At 63.5% G+C, this 20,319-nt stretch overlaps 2 protein-coding genes across 2 annotated transcripts in view; both read right to left on the bottom strand.

Annotated features, from left to right (window-relative positions):
• Positions 1-20,315, bottom strand: part of PRPF31 (pre-mRNA processing factor 31) — a 33,987-nt gene extending 13,672 nt beyond the window's left edge. The window contains exons 1-14 of the mRNA XM_072847771.1: positions 20,183-20,315; positions 19,202-19,384; positions 19,003-19,063; positions 18,838-18,921; positions 18,620-18,717; positions 18,398-18,504; positions 17,336-17,505; positions 17,089-17,246; positions 16,915-17,004; positions 15,755-15,882; positions 15,609-15,681; positions 15,400-15,528; positions 15,193-15,291; positions 14,975-15,099 (exon numbers count right to left, since the gene is read on the bottom strand). Coding sequence (XP_072703872.1) covers positions 14,975-15,099; positions 15,193-15,291; positions 15,400-15,528; positions 15,609-15,681; positions 15,755-15,882; positions 16,915-17,004; positions 17,089-17,246; positions 17,336-17,505; positions 18,398-18,504; positions 18,620-18,717; positions 18,838-18,921; positions 19,003-19,063; positions 19,202-19,375 — 1,496 coding nt within the window. The 5' untranslated portion in view covers positions 19,376-19,384; positions 20,183-20,315. The remainder of the gene's footprint in view (positions 1-14,974; positions 15,100-15,192; positions 15,292-15,399; positions 15,529-15,608; positions 15,682-15,754; positions 15,883-16,914; positions 17,005-17,088; positions 17,247-17,335; positions 17,506-18,397; positions 18,505-18,619; positions 18,718-18,837; positions 18,922-19,002; positions 19,064-19,201; positions 19,385-20,182) is intronic.
• Positions 143-13,491, bottom strand: CNOT3 (CCR4-NOT transcription complex subunit 3). The gene is given in 22 exon segments (XM_072847660.1): positions 143-448; positions 695-820; positions 1,426-1,505; positions 1,508-1,554; positions 2,817-2,916; positions 2,919-3,014; positions 4,809-4,908; positions 5,130-5,213; positions 5,449-5,552; positions 5,764-5,823; positions 6,020-6,144; positions 6,638-6,684; positions 6,751-6,806; positions 6,809-6,880; positions 9,653-9,872; positions 9,949-10,044; positions 10,129-10,257; positions 10,835-10,924; positions 11,046-11,120; positions 11,875-11,942; positions 12,032-12,102; positions 13,324-13,491. Coding segments are annotated over 21 exon segments (1,899 nt in total). The 5' UTR covers positions 12,057-12,102; positions 13,324-13,491; the 3' UTR covers positions 143-349.
• Positions 20,316-20,319: the final 4 nt, after the last annotated feature.

A 20,319-nucleotide genomic window follows, 5' to 3' on the forward strand; every position in this document is an offset into this window, starting at 1 on the left:
TAGGTTTACGAAAAAATATCTTAAACCGCGATGGGAAAAAGGGGGGGGGCCGACCCCACCCCCACCCCAACTCTGCCCCCTCTCTCCCCAGGACCCCCGCGGTGAAAGTGGGGAGGGGGAGGGGCGAAAGGCAGGACCCCCCCCAAAATGCTCAGCCCAGCTGTGACATGGAAGGGGGGGTGGGGGGGGGGTGGTGTGAATTTTGGGGTTAAACTGCTGGTTTTTGGGGCGTCGTGAGTTCTGAACCCCTGTAATTGCATGCGGGGGGGGGGGAGGGGGCGTGGGGGAGGGTGCCCACGCTGCTGCTGCCCCCCACCCCGAGGTGGGGAGGGGAAGGGCCCCCTCCCCCTCACTGCAGGTCGCGGTCCTCGAGGTATCGGTACTCGAAGGTGAACCCCTCCTTCTTCCGCTGGCCCCACTTCTCGTAGTCAAAATAGATATAGGTGCCCTAAGATTTAAAAAGGGGGGGGCAGTGAGGGAGGAGGGGACCCCCCTGCCCCCCAAAAAACCCGGGGGGGGGCCCCAAAACCCCACAGTGAGGGGAACCCCTCCCCAAAACGCAGCGAGGCCGGGGGAGGGTGGGGAGAGCCCGGCCAGGGGTTGGAGGGGTTTGGCGGTGCCGGGGGGTTTGGGGGTCGGGGGGTTTGGGGGTCGGGGGGTTTTGGGGTTCGGGGGGTTTTGGGGTCCCCCTCACCTGCTCGAACTCGTCGGTGATGGTTTTGGGCTCCTCGTGGCGCTGGAACCACATCATGTACTTGGTGTGGAAACGCCACGACTGCTTCTTCAGAGCCTTGGCCGCCAGGTACTGCGCCTTGGTGCCCTGCCGGGGGGCACCCCCCCACTTTTATGGGGGGGGGGGGTCCCCCAAATCATGGGGGGGCTCCCCCAAACCTCTAGGCCCACCCCCATGCCCGTAGGAGCCACCCCTGTTGCTGGAGAGGGGCTGGGGTGTCGGTGCCCCCCCCCCCCCAAGGGTGCTGCCCCACATATGGGGGGCTGGGGGGGGATTTTGGGGGCTGGGAGGGGGTGGGGGTGTTTTGGGGTACCCCTGCGTCACAGGGGGGCTGCGCTCACCCCCCAGCAGGGACCCCCTGCTTCCAGAGAGCTGGCACCCATGGGGGGGGACACCCCATTTTGGGGCGGACACACCCAAGTTTTGGGGGGGGGACACCCAAGTTTTGGGGGGCTCGTGGCACTGCCCCCCCATTTAGGGGACACCCCACCACCCCCCAGCACCCCCGGGGGGTCCCCTCCCCCAAATCACCCCGTGACACCCCAATTCCCCCCCCCTTGGTGGATGGAGGGGGGGGTTGGGGGGGGTCCCAGGGGTTTGGGGGGGGTAGGGTTTTGGGGGTTTTGGGGGGGTCCCAGGGTTTTGGGGGGTAGGGTTTTTGGGGGTTTTGGGGGTTTTGGGGGTTTGGGTACCTCCAGGTAGTAGAAGATGAAGAAGAGGGTCTCGGTGGAGAGGCGCTGGTAGAACTCGACGGTGTCGGAGTGGGGGGGGGCATCTGGTGGTGGTAGGGGGTGGGGCAGGGGTTGCGCGGGAGGTACTGCCTGGGGGAGGGGCGCCGTCAGAGCCCCCGAACCCCAAAGCACAAACGCGCCCGAAACGGGGGAAAGGAGGAGAAAAAAGAAACACCCCGCCCGGAGCCCCCGAAGGTCCAGGCTCGGCAAGAAACAAAGAACAACAAAACCCCCCAAGGACAGAACCAACCAGAACGCGAGCAAAAACCAACAAAAACCCCAACGCAAAGCACCCCCAAAAACACCCGATAAAAGCAAAACGCCAAGCAGAAACCCACCAAAAACAAAAAGAAAAAAAAACCCCAAACCCAGCAAAAAAAACCCCAAAAAACCAACAAAAACAAACAAACCCCCCGAAACCAAAAACCCAACAAAAACCCAAAAACCCAACAACAAAAACCCAAAAACCCAACAACAAAAACCCAAAAACCCAACAACAAAAACCCAAAAACCCAACAACAAAAACCCAAAAACCAAAACCCAACAACAAAAACCCAAAAACCCAACAACAAAAACCCAACAACAAAAACCCAAAAACCCAACAACAAAAACCCAAAAACCCAAAAACCCAAAAACCCAAAAACCCAACAACAAAAACCCAACAACAACCCAAAAACCCAACAAAAACCCAAAAACCCAACAAAAACCCAAAAACCCAACAACAAAACCCAACAAAACCCAAAACCCAACAAAAACCCAAAAACCCAACAAAAACCCAAAAACCCAACAACAAAAACCCAAAAACCCAACAAAAACCCAACCCCCCAAACCCAAAAACCCAACAACAAAAACCAAACCCCCCAAAACAAAAAAACCAACAAAACCCAAAAACCCAACAAAAAACCCGAAAACAACAAAACCCAAAAAACCCCCCCAAACCAACAACAAAAAACCCCAAGAAAAAAACCCAAACCAAGGGAACCAAACGCCCCCAACCCCCCCCAAACCCCAACCCCCCCCCAACAAAACCAAAAAGCCCCCAGCAGAACCACCCCCAACCCCCACCCCAAGCAACAACAAAACCCCCAACCCCCAGAGCCCAACCCCCAAATCCCCTGAACCCCAAATCCCCCCAAATCCCCTAAATCCCCCCAGGCCCCCCCAGGCCCCCCGGTTTTGGGGTGCCCCTCACCGGATGCGCTCCGAGTCGGAGGGTGCGGCATGTGGTGCCAGGCCACCCCTGACCCCCAAATCCCCCAAATCCCCTAAATCCCCAAATCCCCCTGAACCGCCCCAGGCCCCCCCAGGCCCCCAGGACCCCCAGGACCCCCCGGTTTTGGGGTGCCCCTCACCGGATGCGCTCCGAGTCGGAGGGGTGCGGCATGTGGTGCCAGGCCGGCTCCTGCAGCGCCTGCTGGTAGAGCTGCTCCTTGGCCAGGGGCAGGGGCCCGAGGGGCAGACCCCCAGCGAGAGGGGGATGCTCACCTCCCCCAGCCCCCCGGGGGGCTGCCCCCCCGCGGGGGGGGGCGCGCCGCCCCCCAGCAGCAGCTCTGGGGGGAGGGAGGGAAAAGGAGGGGGGTTAGCCGTGGGGGCAGCCCGGGAGGGGGCGTAGGGGGATATGGGGGAGTTGGGGGGATTAAGGGCGTCTGGGGGAATACAGGGGGGGATTTGGGGGATTAAAGGTGTTTGGGGGGATTAAGGGCGTTTGGGGGGATATGGTGGGATTTGGGGGGATATGGGGGATTAAGGGCGTTTGGGGGGATATGGTGGGATTTGGGGGGATTGAGGGGGATTAAGGGCGTTTGGGGGGATATGAGGATTTGGGGGGGATGAAGGGCGTTTGGGGGGATATAGTGGGATTTGGGGGATTAAAGGTGTTTGGGGGGATTAAGGGCGTTTGGGGGGATATGGGGGATTTGGGGGAAATTGAGGGGATTAAGGGCGTTTGGGGGGATTAAGGGCGTCTGGGGGGATACGGGGGATTTGGGGGGATACAGGGGGATATGGGGGGATTAATGGTGTCTGGGGGGATACAGGGGGATTTGGGGGGATACGGGGGGATTAAGGGCGTTTGGGGGGATATGGGGGTTTGGGGGGATATGGGGGATTGAGGGGGATATGGGGGGATTTGGGGGGATACGGGGGATTTGGGGGGGGATTAAGGGCGTTTGGGGGGATTTGGGGGGGTGGGGGATTAAGGGCGTTTGGGGGGATATGGGGTTTTGGGGGGATTTGGGGGAATTGGGGGGATTGGGGGGGTTTGGGGGATATGAGGATTTGGGGGGATTGGGGGTTTGGGGGGATATGAGGATTTGGGGGATTAAGGGCGTTTGGGGGGGATATGGGGGATTTGGGGGGATTAAGGGCGTTTGGGGGGACTTGGGGGGATTAAGGGCATTTTGTGGGGATTTGGGGCATTATGGGGGATATGGGGGATTCAGGGTGTTTCGGGGATATGGGGGAGTTGGGGGGATTCAGGGTGTTTGGGGGATTTGGGGAATTTGGGGGGAATTGAGGGGGATTAAGGGCATTTGGGGGGATATGGGGGGGATTTGGGGGGGGATTTGAGGGGGATTAAGGGCATTTGGGGGGATTTGGGGGATATGGGGGGATTTGGGGATTAAGGGTGTTTGGGGGGGATATGGGGGATTTGGGGGATTAAGGGCATTTTGGGGGATTTGGGGCATTATGGGGGGTGGGGGGATTCAGGGTGTTTCGGGGGATAGGGGAGTTGGGGGGTTGGGGGGATTTGGGGTGTTTCAGGGGGATAGGGGGTTATGGGGATTAAGGGCGCTGGGGGCCCTAAGGGCTCGGGGGACATTACGGGGGATGTCGGGGTTCGGGGGTTAAGGGCATTTCAGGGGGACATGGGGGTCACGAGGGAATTTGGGGGATTAAGGGCATTTGGGGGGATATGGGGGAACTGGGGGTTGTAGAGAAATTTGGGGGGATTAAGGGCGTTTGGGGGGATATGGGGGAACTGGGGGGATTTGGGGTTTGGGGGGTTGGGGGATTAAGGGGGGACTTCAGGGGTTTGGGGGAATGTGGGAGGAACCGGAGGGGATGGGGGGGTTGGGGGGGTTGGGAGATTTGGGGGTTCTGGGAGGGTATGGGGAATTGGGGGGATATGGGGGATTTGGGGGGATTAAGGGGTTTAGGACAACATGGGGGTGCGGGGGGTCTTGGGGGGATTTCAGGGGGTTGGGGGGGGATTTAGGGTGTGATGAGGAGGACTGGGGGATTTGAGGGGGATATGGGGGGTGGGAAGTGTTTTGGGGGGCTGTGGGGGCTTAGGGAGACGGGGGGGCCGGGGCCGGGGCCGGGGGGGTTGGGGGGGCTCTTACCCCTCTCGGCCAGGTGCAGGGCGGGCACCGGGTCCTCCAGGCCGGAGCTGATGGCCGCTCGCTCCGCCATCGACTTGAGGCTGCTGAGGGGCTCCGGCGCCTGGGGGGGCAAAATTGGGGAGGGGGTCAAAAAGGGGGGTGTCAAAAAGGGGGTGGGGGTGTCAAAAAGGGGTGCAAATGGTGGGGGGTAAAAATGGGGCTGGGAAGCAGCAAAACCCACCCGGCTCCTCCCCAGCGGTGCTGAAAAATCCCCCCCGCCCCCCAGGTGCCAAAATCCACCCCCCACCCCCAACTCTGCCCCTCCCCCTCCTCCCCCCTCACCTTCATCTCGGGGTGGAGCTGAACGGGGGGCCCGTTGAGGAGGGGCTGCCCCGGTTTGGCCTCGGAGAAGCTGGGGTGGGCGAGCTGGGGGGTTGGAGGTCAGGGGCACCAGGAGGTTGGTGCTGCCCCCTCCCCCACGACCCCGGAATTTGGGGGGCGGGGGCCGCTGGGCTCCTTCCTGGGGGGGGAACACAACAAAATTAAGGGGGGTGGGGAGGCTCTAAGTGTCCCCCAAAGGGGAGCCCACCCTTGCAGCGGGGGCTGCAGGGGAGGGGGGTCCTGGGGGGTTTTTGGGTGTCCCCCCGCTGGGGGTACTCACGGGCGCTGCTGGGGGTTGTGGCCGGGGGTCTGGCTGGGGAGGGGCTGGGGGCCCCCCGCTCAGCCCCGCCTCCGAGGAGCTGTCGGCCACCACCGAGCTGTAACCTGGGGGAAGGGGGTCAGCGGGGGAGCACCCCAAACACCCCCGAAAAACACCCTCCCAACCCCCCAGGCCACCAACGCCCCTCCCCAGCCCGTTTATGCCCCTCCCCAACTAATTAACCCCCATACACCGACACCCCCAAAACACAACACACCCCCCAATTCTCCCCCCAGTATTGGGGGAGGCTGCCCCCCAGTAGCCCCCAGTACTCACTGGTAGCCCCATTCTGCTTGCTGGCAGCCTGCTGGGCGCTGGGGGCCGGGGCTGGGGGCGCTGGGGGGCGCCGGGGGGCCACGGCTTGAGCGTAGGGGTGGGGGTGCTGGGGGATGGGCGACGGCCGGGGCGCTGCCCTTCCCCCGGCCCCCTGCTGCTGCCGCCGCCCCCGCCCCCCGGGGGCAGGGACCCCCTGCCCCTCCCCCGCTGCTGGGGCCGTTCCCCAGGGGGAGGGGCGGCGGGTGGGGGGGGGTACGGGGGCCCGGCGGGGAGGGGCGTGGGCGTGGGGGCTTGGAACCGTTCTTGGCCGGCGACTGGAAAAGAGAGGGGGGCATGGAACGGGGGGGCACAAAAGGGGGTGTTATGTTATAAGGGGGCATTCTAAAAGGGGGGCATTCTAAAGGGGGGGCATTCTAAAGGGGGGCATTCTAAAGCGGGGGGCACACACACTATAAGAAAGAGGGACACTAAAAAGGGGGGGGACACAACCAAAGGGGGACACTAAAAACCAGGGGGGGTCACTAAAAGGGGGACACACAGCCTATAAGGGGGACGCTCTATAAGGGGGGCACACACACTTTACAAACGGGGGCCCTGTGCCCCCACCCACACCCCCCTTACCCACCCGTGCCCCCCCATTACCTCCCTGTCCCCCCCCTTACCTGCCTGTACCCCCTCCCCCACCCATGCCCCCTTCCCCACCTGTCCCCCCCATTACCCACTTGGGCCCCCCTCACCCCCCCATGACCCCCGTGCCCCCATGACCCGCTTGTCCCCCCTTACCCCCTTGAGCCCCCCTTCTCCCCCATCCCCCATTACCTCCCCACCCCCCATGACCCCCGTACCCCCCCGTGCCCCCCTCGAGCCCCCCCACCTCGCTGTCCGTCGACCGCCCCGCTTCTTGTCATCCTCCGAGTTCTCCTGGAGGTGCAAAGCGGGGTTCAGCGGGGGTCCTGCCCCCCCCCCCGCCCCCTCCCTCCCCCTCACCGTGGTGCAGTTGGCGGGGCTGGGGGATGGGGAGCTGGAGGTGGTGGAGGTGGGGTGCTGCTGCTCTGGTTGAAGATCTCGTCCTCCATCTGGCTGTGGCTGGGGGGGGACGTGGCCACCAGCGCGTGCGCTGCAGGGGGGGGGCACGGTGGGGACCCCAGAACCGGCCCCGCTCGGCCCCCCCCAAAAATCCCTTCCCAAACACCCTCCCCCCCCAAAAATCGCTTCCCAAACACCTCCCCCCCCCCAAAAACCGCCTCCCAAACACCTCCCCCCAAAACCACTCCCCAAACACCCTCCCCCCAAACCGCCTCCCAAACACCTCCCCCAAAACCACTCCCCAAACACCCTCCCCCCAAAAAAATCGCTTCCCAGACACCTCCCACCCAAAAACCGCTTCCCAAACACCTCCCCCCAAAAATCCCTTCCCAAACACCTCCCCCCAAAATCCCTTCCCAAACACCTCCCCCCAAAATCACTTCCCAAAGACCCTTCCCCCCAAAATCGCTTCCCAAACACCCTCCCCCCCAAAACCGCTTCCCAAACACCTCCCCCCCCCAAAATTGCTTCCCAAAGACCCTTCCCCCCCCAAAACCGCTTCCCAAACACCTCCCCCCAAAATCCACTTCCCAAACACCTCCCCCCAAAATCGCTTCCCAAACACCCTCCCCCAAAACCGCTTCCCACACACCCTCCCCCAAAACCGCTTCCCAAACACCCTTCCCCCCAAGAAAAGATTGGGATGTGCTCCCACCCCCAAATGTTGCTCCCACACACACAAAACTTCTACCCCCCCAAACATTTCACCCCAAAAACTTCTGCCCCCAAATATTTCACCCCGCAAAATTCTGCTGGGTAAATATTTTACCCCCCAATATTTCACCACCCAAAAATTCTGCTCTCTGCCCCCCAATATTTCACCCCAAAAAGTTCTGCTCCCTAAATATTCCCCCCCAAATATTTCACCCCCAAAAATTCTGCCCCCCAATATTTCACCCCCAAAAATTCTGCTCCCTAAATATTCTGCCCCCAAATATTCCACCCCAAAAATTCTGCTCCCAAATTTCACCCCACATTTTGCCCCCCCAAATTCTGCTCCCCAAATGTCACCCCAAAAAATTCTGCTCCCCAAATATTTTTCCCATTTTGCCCCCCCAAAATTCTCCCTCCAAATACTTCACTCCACTTTGCCCCCCAAATTCCACTCCCCAAATAATATTTTACTCCCCTAAAATTCTACCCCCAAAAACTCCATTTCCTAAATATCTCACCCCGCATATTTCGCCCCCAAATCCCACTTATTTCACCCCAAAGTGTTCTGCCCCCCATATATTTTGCCCCCCGTTTCAGCCCCCCAGTTCTGCTGTTCCACCCAGAACTATTCCGCCCCAAACCCGCTCTGCTGAAGATCTCGGCCCCACACCTTTCGCCCCCCCGAAGATTCAGCTCCCCACTGCTGCGCCCCCAAAATATTTTGCCCCCCAATGTTTCACCACCCAAAAATTCTGCTCTCTGCCCCCCAATATTTCACCCCAAAAGTTCTGCTCCCTAAATATTCCCCCCAAATATTCCACCCCAAAAATTCTGCTCCCAAATACTTCACCCCAAAACCCACTGTGGTCCCCAAAACCCCATTTCGCTCCCCAAAACCCCATTTCGCTCCCCAAAACCCCATTTCGCTCCCCAATTTCGCTCCCCAGAAACCCATTTTGCCCCCAGCTCCCATCTTCCTCCCCAAAACTCCATCTTCCTCCCCAATTTTGCTCCCCAAAACCCCATTTCGCTCCCCAAAACCCTCTTGCTGGACGGTTTTGCTCCCCAAAACAGATTCTGCTCCCCAAACCCCATCTTGCTCCGATTTTGCTCCCCAAAACCCCATCCTGCTCCCCTATTTTGCCCCCCAAACCCCTTTTCCTCCCCCAAACCCCATTTTCCTCCCTAACGCCCATCCTGCTCCCCAATTTTGCCCCCAAACCCCATCTCACTCCCCCAAACCCCATCTCGCTCCCCCATTTTGCCCCCCAAACCCCCTTTTCCTCCCCAAACCCCATTTCTCCCCATTTTCCTCCCCAAATCCATTTTGCTCCCCAAAACCCATCTCGCTCCCCAATTTTGCCCCCAAACTCCCCATCTTGCTCCCCCAAACCCCCTTTTCCTCCCCAAACCCCATCCTGCTCCCCAATTTTGCCCCCAAACCCCTTTTCCTCCCCAAACCCCATCCTGCTCCCCAAACCCCATCCTGCTCCCCAATTTTGCCCCAAACCCCTTTTCCTCCCCAAACCCCATCCTGCTCCCCAATTTTGCCCCCAAACCCCTTTTCCTCCCCAAACCCCATCCTGCTCCCCCAAACCCCATCACGCTCCCCAATTTTGCCCCCAAACCCCTTTTCCTCCCCAAACCCCATCCTGCTCCCCAATTTTGCCCCCAAATCCCCATTTCGCTCCCCAAACCCCTTTTGCTCCCCAAACCCCATCTTGCTCCCCAATTTTGCCCCCAAACTCCATTTTCCTCCCCAAACCCCATCCTGCTCCCCAAACCCCATCCTGCTCCCCAATTTTGCCCCCAAACCCCATCTCGCTCCCCAAACCCCTTTTCCTCCCCAAACCCCATCCTGCTCCCCAATTTTGCCCCCAAACCCCATCTCGCTCCCCAAACCCCATCCTGCTCCCCAATTTTGCCCCCAAACTCCATTTTCCTCCCCCAAACCCCATCCTGCTCCCCAATTTTGCCCCCAAACCCCATCTCGCTCCCCAAACCCCATTTCCTCCCCAAACCCCATCCTGCTCCCCAATTTTGCCCCCAAACCCCTTTTCCTCCCCCAAACCCCCTTTTTCCTCCCCCATTTTCCTCCCCCACCCCTCCCCCCATCTTTTTTTTTTGGGGGGCACTTCTCTCCCCGTACGGATATCCTCCAGGTCAAGGTCGTCGTAGAGGAACTCGTTCTCCTCGAAGTCGGGGTCCTGCGAGGAATCCACGTAATATTCCACGTCGTCCTTGATCTTGCGGATGGCGTCCAGCAAGATGGAGTCGTTGTCCAGCATCCGCAGGATCGTCTCCAGCATCCGCACGTGGTACCGGTGCTTCTCGATGTGCCGCTTCAGCCCCTCGATCCGGTCCTGCTTCTGGGGGGGTTTTAAAAAAAAAAAAGGTTAAAAAAAGAGGGTTACCCCCGCGGGGTTTCGGGGGGGGGTCACTCACGTCTTTGTCCCCCTTTTTTTTGCGGGTTTGCACCGAGAGCGACTCCACTTCGCTCTCGAACTGATCCACCTGCATGTTGAGGGTGTCGATGGTGTTCTGGGGAAAATAAACGGCGACGAGGTTCGGTTAATGCTTGGGGGGGGACACCCCCAAAATCCCCCCCAACCCCCCTCCCCTCACCGTCAGCCACTGGCCGACCTCCTCCTTCTCCTTCTGAGCCGGGTCGACCTTCTGGGCCAGCCCCAGCCCCTCCTTGGAGTACGCCTTCGTCTTCGTCTCCCGCTCCACCACCTTGAACCTCTCCATTTGCTGGAAAAACACCCAAAACGGGGGGGGGGGGGCGGGTCAGGGTGTACCCCAATGCCCCGACCCCCCCCGGCAAGGAGGACAAAGGGGGGGTCCATCCCCCAGCACCCCCAAAGGGAAGAGGGGACGGGAGCGGCTCCTCGTTGGTCACCAGGACCCCAAAACGAAGCTGCCCCCCAGGAGGGGGGGGACACGGGGGGGGTCACCCGGGTTTTGGGGTTCCCCTGACCCCCCCATTTAACTCAGAGCCCCCCACTTTAGTCAGGACCCCCCCCCAGCAATGGAAGCATCCCCAAAATGAACACCAGGACCCCAAAACGAAGCTGCCCCCCAGGGTGGGGGGGACACGGGGGGGGGTCACCCGGGTTTTGGGGTTCCCTGACCCCCCCACTTTACTCACAGCCCCCCTTTACCCTGACCCCCTCATTTCACTTACAACCCCCCGAACAACGGAACCATCCCTAAAAGGAACACCAAGACCCCAAAACGAAGCTGCCTCCAGGGTTTGTGGACGCAGGGGGGGGGGAGCCGGGTTTTGGGGTGCCCCCCGACCCCCCCCCTTACCCCGACCCCCCCTCACCGTCTCGATGAGTTTGCGGTTGTCGATCAGCTGCCGTTTGTCCTTGATCTCGTTGGAGGCCACCCACGTCTTGATCTGGTCCCTCAGCCGCTGCGGGGGGGGGGGGAATGGGGTGGGGGGGGGGGACACACACCCCAAAATACCCCCCCCGGCATGGGGGGGCGCAGGAACAGCCCCCCCCTTGTCCCCAGGGGTGTCCCCCCCCCGGTACCTGCAGCTTCTTGATCTCCTTCTTCAGATCGGCCTCGTACTTCTCCTTCTGGTTGGCGTTGGCGGCATTGTGGAGCTGGGGGGCAAAAAGGGGGTGAGGGGGCAAAAAGGGTGGGGAACCAAAGAAGGGGGAAAGGGGGAGGAAAGAGTGAGGCAAAAAGGGGGGGCAAAAAGGGGGTGAAGGAGGAGGAAAAGGGGTGGGGGGCAAAAGAGGGGAAGGGAAATGGGGGGCAAAAGAGGGGTGAAGAGGGGGAAAGGGGGAGCAAAAAGGGGGAAGGGGGAAAACAGGGGGCAAAAAGGGGGGAAGGGGAAAATGGGGAGGGGGCAAAAAGGGGGTGGGGCAAAAAGAGGATGAAGAGGGAAAAGGGGGCAAAAAGGGGGGCAAAAGGGGGAAGAGGGGGAAAATGGGGTGGAGCAAAGGGGGGGCAAAAAGGGGATGAAGAGGGGAAAAGGGGGGCAAAAGGGGGGAAGGGGGAAAACGGGGGCAAAAAGGGGGGAAGGGGGAGGAAAGGGGTGAGGGGAGCTAAAGGGGGTGAAGAAGGGGAGAAAGGAGCGTGGGGGGATTGGGGGGGCCCCAGGGGAATTTGGGGTCCCGAGGGGGGAAAAGGGTGGGGGATTTGGGGGTCCCCAAATGGAAAAAGGGAGGGGGAGATTGGGGGCCCCAAAGGGTAAAAAAGGGGAGGGGGATTGGGGGGGTCCTCAGGGGGGCTCCAGGGGGGGATTTTGGGGGGTGAAGGAGATTGGGGGGGTCCCCAGGGGACAAAGGGGGTGGGGGTGCCTGGGGGGGTCCCGCGGGGTTTTGGGGGGCCCCGGGGCAGAGCCCCCCTCACCTTCTGCCAGATGTCCTCGAACTGCTCCACGCCCTCCGACACCTTCTTGAGGCAGCGGTCGATCTCACCTGGGGAGGGGCGGCCCCGCCCCACCTCGTTAGGGCTAATTAGAGCCGAGCCCCACCCCGCCCTGCCCCACCCTGCCCCGCCCCCTCACCTTGGAGCTTCCTCTTGTCAGCCATGGCGGGTCTAGCGGGGGGCTCTCGGCATCACTTCGGGGGGCAGCCACTGCGGGGGGAGCGGGTCAGGGCCCCCCAGACCACCCCAGAGCCCCCAACCCCCAGGAACCCCCGGAGCCCCCTCAGACCCCCAAACCCTCCCAGACCCCCCACCCCCCGAGCACCCTCAGACCCCCCAACCCCCCGATCCCCCAAACCCCACTGGGGCCCCCAAACCCCCAGTCCCCCCTCAGACCCCCCAAGCCTCCCTAGAGCCCTCCCAGCCCCCCGGAGCCCCCCCTTACCTCCCCTATAGACCCTGGCCCCACCCCTGCCGCCTTCCCCCAACACCCTATAGACACCCCCCATCTCACACAGCCTCCTCTTATAGGCTCCATACATCCTCCCCCCCAGGGACACCCCTCACTGTACGGCCCCCACCCCCTGCCCTGGATCCATACGCCCCTATGGCCCCCCCCGACTGCCCCTATAGCCTTTCCTTGGGGGCACCTCTCACCTATACGTCCCCAAACCACCCCATAGGCCCCCCAATGCCCTCCCTGCCACCAAACCCTACAGATCGACCCACGGAGAGCCCCCCAGACCCCCCCTCCCGGCCTCTATACATCCGCTCCTACAGCTTCCTTCTGCTGAAAGTCCAGACAAACTGCCTACTTAGGGCTTCTTTAAACCCATCCTTATATATGCCTATAAATGCCGCCCCCTCAAGGTCCCTACAGACCTACTCCGATAGATCCCGCCCCCTCAAGGCCCCTATAGACCTGCCCCTATAGGTCCCGCCCCCTCAAGGCCCCTATAGACCTGCCCCTATAGGTCCCGCCCCCTCAAGGCCCCTATAGACCTGCCCCTATAGCTCCCGCCCCTCAAGGCCCCTATAGACCTGCCCCTATGGGTCCCGCCCCTCAAGGGCCCTATAGACCTGTCCCTATAGGTCCCACCCCCTCAGGACTCCTATAGCCCCGCCCTATAGGTCCTGCCTCCTCAGGCCCCTTATAGAGCCCCTGTTATAGGCCCCCTCCCCCTCCTCCTGGGGCCCTATAGCTTCCGCCTCCTCAGGGACCCTATAGACCTGCTCCTATAGCCTCTCCCCCTTCCCCCGGAGCCCTATGGGGCCGCCCCTATAGATTCCCGCTGCCAGGGCCCTCGGGGCCCTATAGAGCCCCCATATCCCGCCGTGTCGGCGGGGCCGCCCCTCAGAGCCGCCTCCCCCGCGGCCCCGCGGCCCCTACGGGCGCCTGTGCCCCCCCCCTCCAGCGCCCGCCGCCCTCACCGGAGGCTCCTGAGGCGGCTGGGGCGCGGGGCGAGGTCCCCTCCCGCTGCCTGTCAAGCGGATTATCGCGATAGTGTCGCGGATCGCTCGGGTGGCGGCCCCCTCCCCCTCTCTCACCGCCGACTCCCTCTCCGCGGCAGCATCCAAGATGGCGGCGGGCTCCCTGCGTCCGCCTCTCCGCCCCGGCGGCGGGGCCCGCCCCTCCGCGCGCGGCCATTGGCCGACGCGCTCGTCTGTCAGGGAACGCCGCCCGCGGATTGGTGGCGGGCGGGGAAGGGCGGGAAGAGAGCCCGCGCGGCCCCGCCTCCCCGCCTCGCTGTCAGTCAACTCACCTCTCCCTTCCCATTGGCTCAACCGCAGACCCGTCAACCCCCCGCTGTGTTTAGAGCGGGAGGGGGCGGGACGGCGCGGAGGCCACGCCCATAACGAACGGGGGGCGGGGCGGCCAGCTAAGGGACGCTTCCTACTTGCCAGAGGCGTCGCCACTCAAAGCGCGGCGGGAGGGGGCGCCTCTTCCCCCGATTGGCCCAACGCGCCCGGGAGAGGCGGTGCCACCCGCTTCCCTCCTCTCCCATAGGCTGCAGCCTCGAGCGAGAGAACCAACGGCCGCCGGACAAACAAAGTAGGCGTGGCCAGCTCAGCGAGGTGCCACTCAAAGCGGAATGAGCCTGTAGGACGCCGGGGAAGCAGCCAAAGGCCCGCCCCGGGGGCGGGGCCAGCCGAGCTGCGGGCAGGGACCCCCCCCGTGCTCATGGGGGGGGGGGGAGGGCGACAGTTCCGGGGTCCGGGACCCCCACCCCCGGAGCCCCCCACATCTCCCCGGAGCCCCCAAACCCCCACCCCTCACAGAGCCCCCCAGCCCTTCTCAGACCCCCCAAACCCCCTCTGGAGCCCCCAAACCCTCCCCGTCCCCCAGGGCCCCCTGGAGCCCCCAAACCTCCCCAGAGCCACCCCCAAACCCTCCCAGACCCCCCAGTCCCCCAACCCCATGGAACCCCCTCAGAGCCCCCTCAACCCCCCAGAGCACCCCCAAACCCCTCACATTTCCCCCCTCGACAAACCTCCCCCCTTTGCCTCTCCTCTAGACCCCAGCCCCACCCCTGCTGCCCTCCCCAAAACCCTATAGACACCCCCACACACACAGAGCCCCCCAAATCCCCCCAGAGGGAACCCCAACATCGAAGACCCCCCCTCTTTCCAGGAGGGGATCCCAGCCTTCGGAACCCCCCCGAAGGGAACCCAGGTGTCCGGGACCCCCCCCCCAAGAAGGGGACCCCAACACCCAGGAGCCCCCAGTAAGGAACCCGGGTCTCCAGGACACCCCCCAACAAGGGGACCCCAACATCCAGGACCCCCTCCCCTTCCAGGAGGGGACCCCAACATCCAGGACCCCCCCTCTTTCCAGGAGGGGACCCCAGCGCCTTGGGCACCCCCCACTCTCCAGGAGGGGACCCCAACACCCAGGACCCCCCCCAAAGGGAACCCCAACACCCAGGCGCCCCCCAACCAAACCACCTCCGTCCGCTGAAACTTTATTAAAAAACCCCAATCTCCAACATTTAAGAGAAAAGGGGGGAGGGGGAACACGCACACGAGACCGGGGGTCCCGGGGGTCCCCAGTGGCTGGGGGGCCCTGGGGTGCGGGGGGTCAGGGGTGGTGAGGACCCCGCTCTTCTCGCTCTTCACCTTGAGGAACTCGGCCATGCTGGAGAAATATTTCTGGTTGGCCTCCGCCACCTTCTTCTCCGCCGCTTGGGGGTTGACGATCTCCAAACCCTTCGGGGGGTGCCGAGGTGAATTCGGGGGTCCCTGACCCCCACCCAAACACCCCCAGTTCTGGGACGATTCCCCCCCCCCACAACCCCTCACCTGCAGCGGGGTGAAGGCGACGCTGGAGGCGGTGCCGGAGGAGCGATCCCGGATGGTGGATTTGCCGCCGTAAACCATGCTCTGCTTCTGCAGCGTGCGCTGGGGGGGTGACGAGGGGCGGGGGGGTAACGAGGGGCCTTAATGAGCGGCGTTAACGAGGGCCTGGGCCCCCCCAAACCCCCCCAAACCCCCCCAACCCCCCCTCACCTGCAGGGTCTTGGAGATGCGAGCTTTGGTGGCTTCGTTGACCTGCGTCTGCCGGACGCGGCCGCTGCCGGATTTGCCCAAATGGCCGAGGCTGAAGCCCAGATCCTCCTGGTAGGCGTCTTCCTCGATCTGCGGGGCGATTAATTAACCAAGCTCGTTAACGAGCGCGGATTATTAACGACCGCGACGGCTCCCGACTGCCGACGCACCTCCCCGAAGCTCATCCTGTTGGCTTGCTTGCGGATCTCCGTCAACCCCAACCGCTCCTTCATCTTCCGGTACCTCGAAAACGCCGCCCGGCTCGTTAGGGCGCCCTTAATTAGCGCCGTGACCCCCCCCAGCCTCCGCCACTCACCTCCGCCCTCCCCGCTTCTTCCTCTGCCCGTCCAGCGGCGCTGGCAGCGGCTTCACCTGCTTGACGGGGGGGGGCTCCTGCCACTTGTCGAATTTCCGCTCAATTTCCTCTTTCAGGTCGTAACCCACCTGCGGGGGGGACCGGGGGTGTTTGGGGGGAACTGGGGAACTGGGGGCGAACGGGGTGTTTGGGGGAACTGGGGGAACTGGGGTGTTTGGGGGGGAACTGGGGGGAATTGGGGGAATGGGGGGAACTTGGGGGAACTGGGGTGTTTGGGGGGGGAACTGGGGGGAACTGGGGGAACTGGGGGAACTGGGGTGTTTGGGGGGAACTGGGGGAACTGGGGTATTTGGGGGGAACTGGGGGAGAATTGGGGTGTTTGGGGGGGAACTGGGGGAACTGGGGTGTTTGGGGGAAATTGGGGGAGAATTGGGGTGTTTGGGGAACGGGGGAGAATTGGGGGGAACGGGGGGAACTGGGGTGTTTGGGGGAACTGGGGGAGAATTGGGGTGTTTGGGGGAACTGGGGTGTTTGGGGGGAAATTGGGGGAGAATTGGGGTGTTTGGGGGGAACGGGGGGAGAATTGGGGGAACGGGGGGAACTGGGGTGTTTGGGGGGAACTGGGGGAACTGGGGTGTTTGGGGGAACTGGGGGAGAATTGGGGTGTTTGGGGGGAACTGGGGGAGAATTGGGGGAACGGGGGGGAACTGGGGGAACTGGGGTGTTTGGGGGAACGGGGGGGAACTGGGGTGCTTGGGGGAATTGGGGGAGAATTGGGGTGTTTGGGGGGAAATTATGGGGGAACTGGGGTGTTTGGGGGGAACTGGGGGAACTGGGGTGTTTGGGGGAACTGGGGTGTTTGGGGGAACTGGGGTGTTTGGGGGAACTGGGGGGAACTGGGGTGTTTGGGGGAAATTGGGGGGAATTGGGAGGAATTGGGGGGAATTGGGGGAATAGGGAGGAATTAGGGGGAACTGGGGTGTTTGGGGGAACTGGGGGAATTGGGGTGTTTGGAAGGAATTGGGGGGATTAATTGGGGGGAATTGGGAAGAACTGGTGGGGAATTGGGGGAAAATTCACGGGAATGGGCAAGAATCGGGGGGAATTGGGGGTCCCCACCCCCGAGCAAAGAACCCCCCCAAACCCAAGGGGGGGCTCACCTTTCCATCCTGGCTCTCGTGGAAGCTGTCCACCCTCGCCGCCAGCGTGCACTTCGCCGAGACGAGGCGAGCCGCTTTCCTCCGCAAATCCTACCGGGACAACGTCTAATTTGGGGGCGGGGGGGGGGTTGGCACCCGCGGACGCCCAAAGGTGCTGGGGGACGCGGCACCCACGGGGGGAAGGGACTGGACGATGTCGCTGTGGTAGATGTAGCCGGTGTGGGGGAGGACGGAGGTGCTGGAAAAACCCGAGAGGGTTTTCCGCTGCGCTCCCAGCAGCATGATGTTACACGCCGGCATCTTGGAGAGGTTGGTGAGGCCGCCGGCGATGCCTGCGAGGGATCGAGAAAGAGCTCCGAGGGGTGCCCCCCACCCTAAAAAAAGCAGGGGGGTTCTTTGGGGGGGCGTTGAGGGGTCTGACCCATGATTTTGGCGGCGGTGGAGGCGCCGACGATGATGGAGAGGTTGGGGGCGATGAAGGACATGCGGGACTCGACGTACTCGTAGATGCGGTGCTTGGCCTGGTTGAGCTCCAGCGCCATGTCGCACGCCTCCTCGATGCGCTCCAGCTCCTCCTCCGACAGCTGCTGCCTGCGGGGGGGGGGGCAACGGGCACCCCGTCCTCCCCCCGCACCCCCAAACCGGGCTCCCACACGCACACCCCCCCCCCTCCCCCCAAACGGTCCCGGTTTTGGGGTGACACCCCGAAGTTTGGGTCTGCCCCGGGTAAATGAGGCGGGGAGTGACCAGCACCCCCCAGCTGGACTGTGTGGGTGAGCAGCCCCCCCAAACCGCCCCCCCAGGGAAACCAGACCCCCAAACTGCCCCCCCAGAGTGACCAGACCCCCAACTGCCCCCCAGAGTGACCAGACCCCCAAACTGCCCCCAGGGAAACCAGACCCCCAACTGCCCCCCAGAGTGACCAGACACCCCCAACTGCCCCCCAGAGTGACCAGCCCCCCAAACTGCCCCCCAGGGAAACCAGCCCCCCAACTGCTGCTCCACCCCTCAACATTTTGGGGCTCCCCTCAAGTTTGGCTCTGCCCTCCATAAACGACCCTGAGAGCAACCAGCCCCCCCGGCTGCCCCCCGAGTGACCAGACCCCCCAACTGCCCCCAGGGGCACAAATCCCCCCCAAGTGCCCCCCAAGTCTCAACTGTTTTGGGGTTCCACCCCAAATTTGGTTCTGCCCCACAGAAATGAGCCGGAGGGCAACCGGCCCCCCAACTGGACCACGTGGGTGAGCAGCCCCCCAAACTGCCCCCCCAGGGTAACCAGCCCCCCCAAACTGCTCCCTTCACCCCAAACCGTTTTGGGGTGCCCCCCCCCAAACTTGTCTCTGCCCCACATAAACAACCCTGACAGCAGCCAGCCCCCCAACCGCACCCCACGGGTGACCAACCCCGCAGGCCAACTACAACCCCCGGCACCCCCAAACAGCCCCTCCCGCACCCCCAACCGTTTTGGGGCGCCCCCCCTCACCCCTGGGTGGTGGAGGCCGTGACGCTGACCACCATGATGGTGGCGTTGGTCAGGATCTGCTGCACGTTCTCGTTGTTCTTGCACTTGTCCAGGCTGTTCCCCAACTCCTGCAGAGCCCACAAAAACACCCCAAAAACAGTTGGAAAAAATAAAATCACCCCCCTCCCCCCCAAGGGAGCAGGGGGGGACCCCAAAACCCCCCCCCCCCCCCCAAACCCCCACCTTGACGGTGCGGATGTAATCCAGGGCGTTGGGGACGAGCGACTCCAGCTCGGGGAAGCGCTTGGAGTATTTATCTCTGATGAATTTGTGGATGATATCTGGGGGAAAAAAAGGGGGGGACACACATGGAGCCCCCCCAAAATCCACCTCAGCGCCTGGCCGGCCACTGAACCCCAGAAAAAGAGGAGCCCCCCCCCAGCCCCCCCCCAGCCGCTCACTGAGCTCGTTCTCGATCTCCACCGTCAGGTTGTTGGCGTCGACGATGACGCGATACTCCGGAGCCGCCTCCACCGGCCCCAAAACTGCCCGGAAAAGGGGAAATTTGGGGGTGAGCGGGGGCTGCGGGAGGGGGGAGCCCCATTTTTAGAGGGGGGGGGTCACACCTTCGGCCGCTTTGGGTTGCTTGCTGATGTACTCCTCGATTTTCTGCATGATTTCTGCAAACTAAAGATAAAAAAAACCCCAAACCGGAGGGGGGGGGGGGTTGGGGGTGTTTCGCCCCCCCCGCCGTCACCCCACGGGGGTCTCCCCACATTCTGGGGTCTCCCCGCCCCGTTTCGGGGGGGGCTCCCCGCCCCCCACCGTCCGGCTGTCCCACAGCTTGGCGATGCTTTTGACGGAGTCGGCGGCCGCGTCGAGCTGCGTCTCCTCCTGCACCTCCTCGATGGCCGGCTCGTCTTCCTCCTCGGCGAAGTTCTCCTCCTCCTCCTCCGCCGCCTCCTCCAGGTCGGCCAGCAGCTCGTCCGCCAGCGACATGGCGCGGCCCTGGGGGGCGGGGGGGGCCCCACGCTGCGTCCCAAAGGGCCCCCCCGAGGCCGGGACCCCCCGCCCCGCCTGTCCCCGGGCCCGTCCCTGCCCCCCAAAGCCCCTCCTTGCCCTCCCCCACCCCCAACCTGCCCCCCAGCCCCCCAACCCTCCCCTCGCCCCTCCTCCGCCCCCAAGCCCCTCCCCAGCCCCACAAGACCCCTCCTAGCCCCCAAAACCTCCCCTCAACCCTCCCCGGGCCCCCCAGCCCCACAACTCCCTCCCCAGGCACCCCAGCCTCTCCCCCGCCCCCAACCTGCCCCACAGCCCCCCAACCCCCGCAACCCTCCCTCGCCCCTCCTCCGCCCGCCAAGCCCCCTCCCCAGCCCCACAAGACCCCTCCTAGCCGCCCAAAGACCTCCCCTCAACCCTCCCCGGGCCCCCCAGCCCCACAACTCCCTCCCCAGGCACCCCCAGCCTCTCCCCGCCCCCCAACCTGCCCCACAGCCCCCCAACCCCCGCAACCCTCCCTCGCCCCTCCTCCGCCCCCCAAGCCCCTCCCCAGCCCCACAAGACCCTCCTAGCCCCCAAAACCTCCCTCAACCCTCCCCGGGCCCCCCAGCCCCACAACTCCCTCCCCAGGCACCCCCAGCCTCTCCCCCGCCCCCAACCTGCCCCACAGCCCCCCAACCCCGCAACCCTCCCTCGCCCTCCTCCGCCCCCAAGCCCCCTCCCCAGCCCCACAACGCCCCTTCCCGCCCCCAAAACCTCCCCAGCCCCTCACCCCCGACCCCCTTCCCAGCCCCCACCCTCCGTTACCTCTCAATCCCGCTCCCGCCGCTCTTGTCGCCGCCGCAGTGACCTCACTTCCTGCCGCGGCGCTCTCGCACTGACGCCACTTCCGGCGCCAGAGCGGCGATAACACCCCGCCCCCGGCCCCGCCCAGTCATCGCGCC

Source organism: Ciconia boyciana, chromosome 28, assembly GCF_034638445.1.
Source record: "Ciconia boyciana chromosome 28, ASM3463844v1, whole genome shotgun sequence".
NCBI classification, from domain to species: Eukaryota; Metazoa; Chordata; class Aves; order Ciconiiformes; family Ciconiidae; genus Ciconia; species Ciconia boyciana.